The 13976-nt window shown below is 36.4% G+C and overlaps 1 protein-coding gene across 1 annotated transcript; it reads left to right on the forward strand.

The window, feature by feature from the left end:
* The first annotated feature begins 8013 nt into the window (after positions 1–8013).
* On the forward strand, positions 8014–8952 carry LOC118909688 (olfactory receptor 5B3-like). The gene has a single exon (XM_036880408.2). The coding sequence runs from the start codon at positions 8014–8016 to the stop codon at positions 8950–8952; it is 939 nt and encodes a 312-aa protein (XP_036736303.2).
* The last annotated feature ends 5024 nt before the right edge of the window (positions 8953–13976 follow it).

Below are 13976 nucleotides of genomic sequence, written 5' to 3' on the forward strand. Positions count from 1 at the left end.
AGCATGATCCCATTACAGAGCCTTTTTACCTGCTGTTCCCTCACTGGAAGGTTCCCTTGCTCCAATTCAGGTCTGATTAAGTGTTATCTCATCATGGAGTCTTTCCTGACCACCTTTATAAAATAGTCACTCTCTGCTCACCACACACAATGTACTTTCACTCTGTGTTATTCTTCACAGTCTTTATTGAACCTTACCTAGTGCATATTTATGTGCTCACTTATTTATCATCTCTTCCACCTAAAACTAGAAGTTAAACTGCATGAGAGCAGTGGCTTTACCTGTTTTCTTTGAAGCAAGATCCTTGATACATAAATGAGTTTCTGTTTCATTTCTTAAATGAATGAATAAAATCATTGAGTTTTGAGTTCAAATGTATTAATATGTTGAATCACTGAACCATGGATAATACAATCATCCATTATATAAACTTTCCAGATATACTTTTGTAACATTTTCAGAAGCATATCTCATTTACTCCTCTGCTGAAATACTTCTCTCATTCTCACTCAGTGCATGCACCCTCCACTTTTGGACACGATGATGTCTTGGATCATCTAAACCATTTTGCAGTTTTTACTTCCAAATGATGTCACATTAAATGGCAAGTGACACAGCAGATAAATACTATTAAGTAAGTCATAAAAGACATTAAATGTGAAGGTTTAATGTATGACCATATTTGGAAAATTTCTTCCTACATACTAATTAGACAACTGACTGAAATGATTCTAAATGTCCATATGAATATAAACACGACAATATTCTCAATAATAAAGGTAATGAGCATTCAATATGTGGCACAATATTTATGTTTTCTATTTTGACCCTCAGGGAACTCAATACTATACAAAACCTACACACAGGAATATCACCAATGCCTAATTTGTTATCTGTGAAATATGAGGCTTTAATATCTCAATATTTGTAAGATTATGTTTGCATGTGCTATTATGGATACACTGGTACTTGTGGAGGGTTGGGTTTTTTTGTATCTTTTACCTCTCCATATAAAGTTTAGAATCAGTTTGTCAATATCCATGAAATAAATTGCTGAGATTTTAATTGGGACAGTATTGGATCTATATATGAAACTGGGAAAAACTGACATCTTGACAATATCATCTTCCTATCCATGAATATTGAATATCTCTCCATTTATTTAATATGTTTTTGACTTTGTACATCAGATTTTAGTAGTTTTCTCATATTCATCTTGGATAAATTTTGTTAAATTTATAGGTAAGTATTTCCCTTCTTGGCTGTTAGTGATCTGTTTTTTACCACAAAAGTTAAAAAATGTCTTATATCATTGTGTAGATAAGTTATGCACCAAATTGTGTCATCCTGTCTGTGATGTAGATCTGGAGAATTTTGAAGAACAAATTATTGCCATACTAAAATTATGCTTCTACATTTTAATTTTTGGACAAACCTTCTTTATTAATCACTGTGTTCCTTTGCCTTCCTTTCCTGCAGAACATCTTGTGATTCTCAAATCAGGTCCATAAAAAATAATACAAAGGTGAATGAATTCACCCTTCTAGGACTAACCAATGTCCCAGAACTGTAGGTTCCTGTCCTTATGCTATTCATCCTCATCTGCCTCATCACTCTAATTGGGAACCTGGGATCATGTTAATCTTGCTAGACTCTTATTTCCAAACTCCCATGTACTTTTTCTTCAGCAACCTATATCTGGTGGCCTTTTGTTATCCCTCAACATTCATTCTAAAGATAGTGATTGGGGTCCTTACATGAGACAAGGTCATTTCCTGCAATGCATGTGCTGCTAGGTGGTTCTTTTTTTGTAGCCTTGACTCTGTGGGAAATTTCTTCTTGGCATTAATAGCTTATGATCAGTACACAGCAGTCTGCAAACCCCTACATTATACTACCACCCATGTCCACCTCTGCTTCCCACCTCACTGTCTCCACCTTCTAAAGCACACTCATTGTCATGACCTTATAGCCCAGTTCTAGTCATTCCATGGACACAGACAAAACCCTATCTGTGTTTTATACTATGCTCATCCCCACGATGAAACTGGTGGTCTACAGTCTGAAGAACAAAGAGGTCAAGAGTGCATTCAAGAAGGTGGTTGAAGACGCAAAACTCTCTACAATGGGGATTTTAATGTTATAGATTATGAGATAATCTTGTTTCATTCTCCCAGAATGTCTCCTCATAATGACTCATAGTTTAAGCCCTGCACTGCATTTAGTTCTGAAAATTATAATCTTATCTCTTCAGAAACATATTATCTAGTAAAAAAGAAACATGTCCAGAATTGTAATACTAGGAAAGGGTAGCTCAGGGGAATCGAAAGAAACTTTGGATCCTGCTTGTAAAAATACTTTCTAATGCATTTGATTTATTCAGTTGTTCCACATGAATTTTTTCTACCACATGCCAGTGCAACATACATGTTAATCACGGGCACAAACAATCCCATGGACAGAAGCAAATGCGTGTGCTCCATGTGGGTATGTGGGCACATACTCAGGACAGTGGGAAATTTGTCTGAGGTAAATGAAATGTAATTTTTAATAAAATAATTTAGAACAAGTAATTGTGGTATTAGATTAGATTTTATTTCTAATCTTATTTCCTTAACTGAATACCTTTTCTAAGGATCATAATTAAAGAACCGAGTAATGTGCTTCAAAATGAAAGTATGTTCTTCATTTGCACATGTTATTGAGAGATACATCAATTTTGCCTCTTAAATGAAGTACTGGATATTTCTGTCTTGACTGAGTCATTTTGTGGAACCAACATGTTCACATTACAATTTTCAAAAAGGTAAAAATAGCCAGAATACAAGAAAAACAGAGGAAAATAAGAGCACTTTCCAATTCATTTGCATATTGCTACCAAATTTTCAGTTTAAAAAATGCACTGAGAATATCCACAATATACTTTTTCTGTTTGAAAATGTACTTGATAGCTTAATTCTGCTCATTTATTCATACTTCATTTTATTTGCTTTTCTTTTTCACTCCACCAGTCTCTAAACCCAATTCACTGACTCTGATTTCCCTTCATTTCTGGACAACTCCAAGTTTGTTCTTACCTCAGGGCCTTTGTACTTGCTGTTCCCTGAGTGGAATGTTCTTTCCCTCCATTCAAGTCTCTCCTTAAATGTTACCCTATTATAGTTTACTTTCCTGAACATTTTTATAGTCACCCTTTTTTCCCCATATATACTCTATGTTCACTCTGCATTATTCCTCACAGTCTTTATCAACACTCCCAACTTGCCCCCTTGTTTATTACCTATCTCACCCAAATATTATGTAAACACAATGAGAGCAGTGAGTTTATCTGTTCTCTTCACATGATCCTCAGTAGCAAAAAGGGTATCTGATTTCAAAGTAGATTCTCTGTAAATGTTCTTTAAATGAGCAAATTATTTAAGCTTTGAGTACTTATGTACAATATGTTAAAAATCTTTGCATTTTAGGCTATCCCCCAAATGAATAAATAAACCTTATAGCATTCGGGAAGCACAGTCAATTTTCTGATTTTCTGACTTACATTTATCTGCACTTTCACTCAGTGCTTATATGACCCACATTGAGGCACAACAATTTTTTGGAAATCACCTCATCATTGAATAATCCGAATCACCTAATAATCTTTATGTAAAAATATTACCTAATTAAGTGGTAAATAATGCACACTGAATGCTAAAAGTAGTAAAAATCATAAATATGAGTAAAATCCTAAAAGGCATTAAAATGTCATTATAAAAAGTTAACTGTAAGAGTTATTTTGGAAAATCGGTTCATGTTTACTGATTATACATTTAATTGAAATGATTCTAATCTCCCTGTGACATATAAACATGACAGTATCTCTCAGTAATAAACATAATGTACATTCAATATACTAATATAATGAATGCACAATTTTCATACTTAAGTTTTGACACTCAGGGAGTTCCATACTGTACAATACCTATCCACAACAATGTGAATGTGTTTAATACCACTGACACTTTAAAATGGCTCATATAGTAAATTTAATATTATAATATTTTACCACAATAAAAAAAGAAACTAATGCCAGCCACTCTCACAAAAAAAAAAACCCTCTATTTGAATTTCATTCCAACTGAGATTTCTGACACAGGGCAAGTTCTGGAGGCCACAAGTCTAAAATCAGATGCACTGGACTGAAATGAAGGCGTCAGAAGGGCCCTGCTCCTTCAGAAGCCTTTAAAAAAGAATTGGTTCCCTGTCTCTAGGATCTTGACGTGGCTGTCAGCATTCCTTGGCCTGTGGCAGCAACAGTCTGATCTCAATGCCTCCACTGTTACATTGCTTTCTTCTCTATGTGCATACCCAAGCTCCCTCCAACCCTCTTTTTACTCACTGATATGAAATTCATATAACAGAAAATTCATTGAAGTGTTCCAGTTAGTGACATCGAGTACATTCATAATATTGTGCAGCCATCATATCTATCTAGTTGTAAAGGATTTTCACTATCCTCAAAGGAGATCTGTCCCCACTAAGCAATAACTCCTCATTCCCCCTGCACCCTGTCATTAGTCACCACTAATCGGCTTTGGTCTGTATGGATTTACCTATTCTGGATGGTTTATATAGAAACAATAACCAAATATGGGACCTTTTTTGTTTGGCTTCTTTTACTTAGCATGATGTTTTCAAGACTCATCGTATTGTCACATATTATCAGTTCTCAATTCTTTTTTCAGCTGAATAATACTCCATGGTATGGACAGATCACATTTTGTTTATTCATTTATCAAATGATGGGTATTTGGATTTTTTTCTACCTTTAGGTGATCATGAATAATCTTGCTATGACCATTGTGTACAAGTGTTTTTTTATCTGTTTTCAAATCTTGGAGCTTATGACTAGGAGTAGGAGGGCGGGTCATAGGGTAACTCGATGGGGGTGTGGGCTTTTGGCCCCATTCTTCCCTCCCCTCTCCCTCTGACACTCTCGTGTGCATATGTTGGTGCACTGGGCGGCATGCCACTGGTCTACTTGGCTCTTTTCCATTTTTCTTCAATCTTTTTTAAAATTTCTGCTCTGTAGACAGAATTACTTTAATTTAATCTTAAAATGTACTGATTCTTTTGTCTCCCAGCTCAAGTCATTGTTAAAATCCTCTAGTGAAATATTCACTCCACTTGTGTTTCTGAGCTTCACAATTTCTATCTGGCTGCATTTACAATTTCTGTCTCTTTATTGATATTTACCTTGTGGAAATATCATCCCAATTTGTTCGTTTTTTTTTCCCTGTTCTGTATGTTCTTGCTCTTTGCAAGTTTCTTACTTTTTGTAAAATACTGGACAGTTTAATATTACAGTGTGGAAACTATGGAAGTTTAATTCTTCTCCCTTACCAATATTTTCTGTGTGGTTGTTTAGATACCGTACCTTCTTTAGTGAGTTTTCTAACATTTTTTTTAAAGTGTAATCTTTGTCTCTCTGGCCTCTGAGGTCTATATTTCCTTACTTATGATCAGCTCATACTTTGACAAAAATAAGAAGTAACAAGTAATACAAAAACAAGTGTGTACAATGAAAATAATCAGCATGGTCCCTACAGGCAGTTCATTTACCTCTTTCTTGGGAAAGTGGGATGCAGAGCTCTGGAGGCCCTCACAGGGGAAATTATCAGAGAGCTCTGTGTCTCTGTAATTCCCTCAATGCCCCTATTAGCCTTTGAAATCCCAATATGACTCAACATGACATGATTGTGGAGGGAGCAGTCTGCATGCTGAACCAGGCTGGTGATCGTTCATTCATTGAGTATTAATACTTGTTAGCACACAGAGGCCTTCCCCAGGATTTGCTGTGCACCCATAACCATAGTCAGGGAAAACACCCCAAGGTATAAATTGTATTGCTTGACTTTAAAATGATCATCTCCAGTAGAGATATTTAGAAGACCTTCCCTTATTTGTTATTTACAGACACAATTCTGTGAGTTTTGTGAGAGATCATCTTATTGCGTTTATTTTACAAATAGAAGAAGGCAAGTGACTCCTTGTGAGGTCACGGGAAGCAGGGTAGGTTCAGGAAATGAATGTTAATTTCCTTTCCTCCATTTCACCCTGCCTTAGACACCTTGGAGCATCATGACCACTACCTGAGTGACAGCTTCTCTAGTGGTATTCATGCTCATATTCTGATTTCAAACTTTTTAGAACTGACTATTCCTGGTCTCCTAGCAGACAGGTAAGAACCTATATTCCACAAGCATCTTGTGTGTGTGAGAGAAGTGTAATTCATGAAAAAATAGTGGGGCAGCTATTCTGACTTTGAGAATAGAAATAGGTATTTTCAATGTGTTTCTAAAATTTTTCTATGAGACTGGTCTATACATGTCAAGACTTTCATCAGTAAGGAGTTTGCTGATACTTGCAAAATATCATTCTGCTGTCCTAAAGATGCAATTTTCTGATTGATCAAGTGGTAATTTCATCTTGTCCTCTAAATGTTGATCTCTCATTAGAGGTTAAAAACAAACAGAGAACAACAAATAAACAACAACAAAGAAGAGCAGGAGTAAAATGATCCTTAAAGTACAAGAGCTTCCTATATGAATTAACAACATCCTAATGGCATTTTAAACTTTTCCCTATAATGTCATGCTTATTATTACTACCATATATACACATCTGATGGTGAATGGCTAAAAAATAGACTTTTGAAATGACAAAAGTGAGCGAAATAATAAGTTTAAGAAAAAGGGATGCTATCCCAAGCTAAAATAGTGTTTCAGGGAAGAAATTAAGCAAAAGAATGGCTCACATGGATTTGCTGGAGCAGCCAATTGTATGAATGATGCAAAAGCAGATTGGTGAGACTAAAAAGCACCAATCAGCACAGAAAATCTCAGTGGCCCTGTTGGGTAGAGTAACGTGAAGAGGAAGGCTTCCAGACTTCAAAACTCATGCGCACCTGAAGCCCTCCAGGTCATCACCCATTTTTCCCAAGTCAACGATCATCTCATCCTAACAATAATTTTATAGCTACCACTCATCAGACCATGTCAAACACATAGCATTTTATTTTTTATACATGACTTTATTTAATTCTCATAATAATAGTATAAAGTAGGACTCATCGCTGTATTCATTTTGCTGATGGAAAAATGAGGTTCAGGGTGTTAGAACTTACAGTAGCAATATACTGAGGACCTAAGATTCTGAGGTAGCTAATGAGGGCTAATATGACCCTCACCCCAGAGCCTAAGCTTTACACCTAATGCTTTGCCATCTCCTCAGAATTGCCTTTGCTGGTTATATACATGCCCCTGCTGCTCCGGTTACCCCACCCACTACCATGCATGTGTCTCCCAGGTACTGCGTTGTGAAACCCTAACCACTGAATTTGGAAAAATGGAAATAATGGGTGATTATAAATTGAGGTAAATTCAATGTGATTAAAATACAGTTAAGATTGTAGAACTTAGGGAACACCCACTGTGGGTCCAAAGCATGATGTGTCAATGAATACTCATTTAAATACAATAAAATTAACCTCTTTTGCATCAGAATTTAAATGAATGTAATGACAAATCAAACTCATAATATTCTTGAGGGAATATAATGAACATACATCTAAAATGTCTAAAGCAGTTCTTGGCAGAGGAGCCCTATTCAGGTACATGCTCTTACTAGGATTAGGTAAAGTGAGCTGGCAGATATATTCATTCTGGACAGGCCATCTTGATCAAGTTATTTAATTTTCTAAATCTCAGTTTACATATTTATAAAATTTAAAACCTGAGAGATGCTTCATAAAGTTCCTCATATTCAACAGCATGTAAATCTATATGTAATAATGCACTAAGTATTACTACTAAACTTATTTATTGTTAAATCTGGAAAACTTTGAAATACAAGCTATCACTATAATGAAGTAATACATATTGTAGGTACACTTCTGAATTTAGATTTCTTTGTCATCACCCTGCCCCTCTCTTCTCATAGCCACAGAGCATTTTGAGATTCTCAGCACTGATGAAGAACAGGACAGAAGTGACACAGTTTATCCTGCTGGGAATCACCGATGACCCAGAACTGCAGGTCCCCCTCTTTGTAATGTTCACGCTCATCTACCTCATCACTCTGATTGGGAATTTGGGGATCATTGTGTTGACTCTGCTGGACCCTCGTCTCCACACCCCCATGTACTTCTTCCTCAGTAACCTGTCTCTGGTGGACTTCTGTTACTCTTCAGCTGTCACTCCCAAGGTCATGGCTGGGCTCCTTACAGGGGACAAGGTCATCTCCTACAGGGCATGTGCTGCTCAGATGTTCTTTTTTGTAGCTTTCGCCACTGTGGAAAATTACCTCCTGGCCTCCATGGCCTATGACCGCTACGCAGCAGTGTGCAAACCCCTCCATTACACCACCACCATGACCACAGGTGTGTGTGCACGTCTGGCCACAGGCTCTTATGTCTGTGGTTTCCTGAACGCCTCCATCCACATCGGAGACACCTTCAGCCTCTCTTTCTGTGTGTCCAATGTGGTCCATCACTTTTTCTGTGATATTCCAGCAGTCATGGTTCTCTCTTGCTCAGATAGACTTGTGAGTGAGCTGGTTCTTGTTTATGTAGTCAGCTTCAACATCTTCTTTGCTCTCCTAGTTATCTTGATATCCTACATATTCATATTTATCACCATCCTAAAGATGCACTCGTCTGCAGGATACCAGAAGGCTTTATCCACCTGTGCCTCTCACTTCACTGCCGTCTCCATCTTCTATGGAACTCTTATCTTCATGTACTTACAGCCCAGCTCCAGCCATTCCATGGACACAGACAAGATGGCATCCGTGTTCTATGCTATGATCATCCCCATGCTGAACCCTGTGGTCTACAGCCTCCGGAACAAGGAGGTCAAGAGTGCATTCATCAAGGTTGTTATAGAGGCAAAATTATCTTTATGGTTGTGATTTTGACATTGTGCAATTAACTGTAACCTAGTTTCATTAAAGCCACAATGAAATTAAATTCCTTAAGTAGTATCCTGACCTATTCAAAAGTCCCTTGTCCTGAAAAAGGAGATATTATGCCCCAAAATATAGTAACCTGACAAGAATGGCCGAGAAGTCTTGAAGGCTGCTTGTCAATCACTTAATTGAAGACCCTTGTTTATTCTTTTATGCTACATGCATCGTTCCTACCACATAAATGCCAATACACATATGATAGGGCACAAGTAAGACCATGAGCAGAGGCTCATGCATGTGGCAAGCAAGAATATGTACACACTGAAGTGGGAAATTTGCCAGAATTAAATGGAATGTTGTTAGTTCTTAATAATAATTTAAATATTTAATCCATGAATTAGAATAGAAATTTATGTTAATTTCTTTTTACTTCTTTAGCTTAATGCTGTTCTAAGAGTCCTAATTTTGCAGGGAAAATTGCAGGTGATAATTGTAATGAAAGCATGTGTTTTCACATTTTATTGAAAGATATATTATAGCATCTTAAATGAATTAATAAAACTGTCTTTGCTTAGTCATTTTATAGAACCAACATGCTCATGTTACAATTTTTAAAAGGATAAAATAGCCAGTGGATAAAAAAAATATAGGAAGAATCAAAGTATTTTTCAGTTTCTTTAGATACTACTACCAACTTTCACACTATTGAAACATTCACTGAAGACCAGTATTGTACATTTTGCTTCTGGAAATGCTTTAAAATTGTTAATGCTGGTGCCATGTTTATTTTTGCAATTTAAATTATTTTTTGTTAATTTCCTATTCTTTCACCCTAGGTCATCCACACTGACTAGAATCTGACAACTCCAAACATGTTCCTGCCACAGGACATTTGTGCTTGCTCTTCCTTATATAGAATATTCCCTAGTTCTTTTAAGGTCATTGCTTCAATGTTACTCTATTTTAGATTTCCTTCCTTTATCAAATAGTAATTCTGTACTCACCGTGTACAACTGTTCTTTCATTCTGCATTATTTTTCATAGTCCTTATGATCAGTCACACACTGTATATTTATTTGTTCACTTCTTTATTATTTCTCTCCCCCAACTAGAATTTTCAACCCCATGAAAGCAGTGGCTTTTTCTTTTTTGTTTAAAACAGATCCTCAGTACCTGAATGAGTGTGTTTCATAACAGATTATCAATAGATATTTGCTTAAATGAATGATTCAACTAAAATAATTAAGATTTGAGTCCAACTGTATCATTTGTTGAATCTTTAAACCACTGATAATCATAGTGTATCATCCATAAGACAAACCTTTCTAAATAGACATATAATGCACTCCAATTTCTTGCTTTGCTGAAAAATTTCAATTGACACACTTACTCAGTGTTTACAGTCTGACAATGATTTCCTGGATCCCATAATCAGGTGAGTTATCTGAAAGAATCTCATCATTTTTACTTAGAAATAATGTCTTATTATGTGGCAAGTAACACATCCATAAATACTATTTAGTAAGTCATAAAGAGACATTAAATGTGAGATTATATTTAAAGGTTTAGTATCAGATTATGTTTAAGAATTACTTCATACATGTGAAATTAGCCTCCAGGAGGGTAATTTGAGGAGAGAATTAGCCCACCTTCCTATAATTCTGAACCAAATATTTTAACTGATATCAGAATTAAGGTAGAATTTAATTCCCATCTCTCTGACATGTGTCTCTTTGTCTATTCTTTGTAAACTCAGGGAAAGAAAACATGGATTTTATGTATCAACTTCTTAAAATTTCCGGTGACCTAACATTTAATTATAAAACCCAAAAGAATGTAAAGGAGCAAAACAATATAATAAATGGGGCAGAAAGAAAACAAAATTAATTTTTAGAAATATATTTCTAATGTCAAAAATTACAGTAAGTATAAATTAATGAAACAAAACCAGTCTTGATGTATGTCAAAGTCACCTTAATTTTAAAATGAGGGGATAGAATGAAAACACAGCAAGACTGCAAATATATCTATGTGCTACTCAATTATGTCCCTACATCAGATAAACTTTTTTTTCCCTGTATAAGAGGGAAGAGGAGAAATGATTGACCTCACAGGGCCCTGTTCTCTGGAGACATCCATGCCTGTACTATTTTCTCCTTGTTCTTGTTCATTACACTCTGAAACCCCATCACAATTCTCCATGACATTATTTTAAAAGGACCAGAGTCTGAGCACAGCCCATTTGGTCATCGCTTATAGAAATGAATGCTAAATTTGTAATATACGTCAGTTTCTCCCCAAACTGAGTAGCTGCAGTGAGTCTGCAACCATAGACAGGGAAAATATCCTAAGGTAAATACTGAATTGATGCATGTTGAAAAATTAAGCCCTTACTAAAGTTTTTTATATATCCACCCTCATTTATTATTCGTAGACACAATTCTGCAGAGTATGTGGGAGATGTAGTTGCATTCTCTCTTCATCACAAATGAGGAAAGAGATCAGTACAAGGTAAACAGTTCCTGAATACACAGAAAAATCCACAGTAGATGCAGTACTGAAACCCAGATTTCCTAGGTCCATGTTAGTGATCTTTTTCCATCTCTTTTTTTCCATCTCCACTTCTCCATCTAAGTCCATCGTTTAGGGACCTTGGAGGCTTTTAACCTATACATGAAAGACAGTTTCTGCTGTGTTATTTATACCTCCTCCTAGGGCTGAACTGCTGATTTCTGACTCACAATTCAGGATTGGCTTTCCCTTCTTTTCAAGAGCAAGGTAAGCTTCTGTATTCAATATACATGAATTTCAGTGAAAAATGTATTTGGTGCCAAAACAGGAGGAAGCTACATTTTCTATGAGTTCTGGTTGTTTGAACACTTTTTCCAAAGCATGGGACATAAGTATAGGCTTCATATGCAAACCATCTTAATCAGAAGAGAGTAGAATAATACATATCAAATTCTATGCTGCAAATTCCTTGTAGCTAAAATATGATAGATGATACTCTGGTTGCATAAGTAGTAAATTCCTCTTGTTTGCTGTATGTGACTTGTCTTGGAAGGGATAGCGAACCAAACAGGGTGAAACAACACCTCTTCATACTCCAGAAGGATCGTCATGAAGATACCAAGATCTTTACTCCACTGTCACTATCATTTCCCCACCATCTGAGCCTTTCATTACTTGCTCATCCAGAAAATCTGACAATGCAGTGAATACAGGCACCACACTGGGATCACTTAGACACAGGCTTTTATCTTAAACATCTACTTGGTTATAATTTTAAGAAGGCATGCAACCTCTTGAATCCTCCATTTTCTTAATTGTAAATTAGATTATAAGTATATACATGTGTGTGAGCGTGTGTGCATACACTGTCTATATCCATTTTTCCTCTGCTATTTCTATCATCTATCATCCATTATCTATATATTTACCTCTACATCTATGAGACATATTACACATAGTACTTTTAAGCTGTTACTGACCTCAAGAGATCTACATTATTATGGAGTGAGGTATTGAGAAATAAATAACTAAAGGTGAAGACAGGTGAAATAACGTGTTTAGGGACCAGGAGGAAGATGGTAAAGAGTAGTGGTTACCAAAGGATGGGTATCTTTCACAAGGCTTCACTAAAAATGTAGAGATTTGTGTGTTCTCATGAATAATCTGCAGATTAGTATCACCTCCCAAACCATGAATTTTCACCCCTCATACCTCAGTCTCTGACCCAGCTAAATGCGAATAGGAATGATGACAAGAGTGAGTCTAAGAAGGGAAATACTTCAACACAAGCCAAAATACAGAGCTCAAAAAAGATGGTAAGGAAAACAGGACTTGAAGGTCCCTGGGTTTTCACACAAAATGACTGACAGTCATGGGGACAGAGTGAGACACACAGAGGGAAACAAATATCCCAGTGGACAGCATAGGAAAAGGCAAACTGTGGAGTAAGGCTACCAGACCTCAAAACCCACCTACCTGCATCTGTCACTGGACATTCCTAAACAATATAGAGACTATTGTTTTATGCTGGTAACGCTATAGCTGGCCCTAACCAGGATTGAGTTTATCACCCACATTGTGCTGTATTCATGCATTATTTCTTCTAACTCAGAATAATCCCTTAAAGTAGGTCACAGCACCATCTTCATTTGGCTGATTGGTAAAGTGAGACTTCAGGAAGTTAATTAGAACCAATGTGTCCCTGGATGTAGATGGCAGGGCTGATATGTGATCACACACACATTTCTTCTTAGAGGCAACACTTTTACACCCAATACTATACGTTCTCTCAGAACTGGCTCTGCTGGTACATGCCTCTGATGCTTCTTTTCCCACTGTATCACCTATGCATTTATTTGTGAATTACCTCACTATGCTAATCCATGCAGTAAATTCAGTACAGAGAGACAATGAAGTGTAAATGAAATGAAATAAAAATCAATTCGAATTCACCAACAGCATTCAGTTTGGGGACCACTGTGATTGGTCTACAGCTTGGTTTTGTCCATTAATACCTGTGTTTCCCTGAATAAGTTTCTCAATCTCTGTTGTCAAGTGACCGATATATAAATAGGGAAAACAACCAATCGATCTAATAGGTTTAATGAGAGAATTAAATTAATATATACATGTAAAGCACCTGGCACATGGGCACTATAGAACTGTAAGCTGTTAGACTCAAAAAATCTGATTTAGGAGATGGATTCATTCCAGACATGTAACTGTGGACAACTCCTTAGCCTTTCCTACAACTGAGTTTACACACAAACAAAACCAAAAGTTGGCAAGGTGATCCATAAGGACCCTTTCCAAAAGTCTGCTGCCGTACAGATAAGTCATTACTGAATTGTGTTGTAACATCCATGCAATAGAAGTGGAGGATGTTGGAGAAACAATTATTCTTTAATAAAATAATGCTTGTACATTTCAATTTCTGGGCAACACTTCTTTGTTCCTTACTCTGTTCCCTTACTTCTGGTTGCTACAGAGCATCTGGTGATTCTCAAATCATGTCC

This window comes from Manis pentadactyla, chromosome 9 (assembly GCF_030020395.1).
Source record: "Manis pentadactyla isolate mManPen7 chromosome 9, mManPen7.hap1, whole genome shotgun sequence".
NCBI classification, from domain to species: Eukaryota; Metazoa; Chordata; class Mammalia; order Pholidota; family Manidae; genus Manis; species Manis pentadactyla.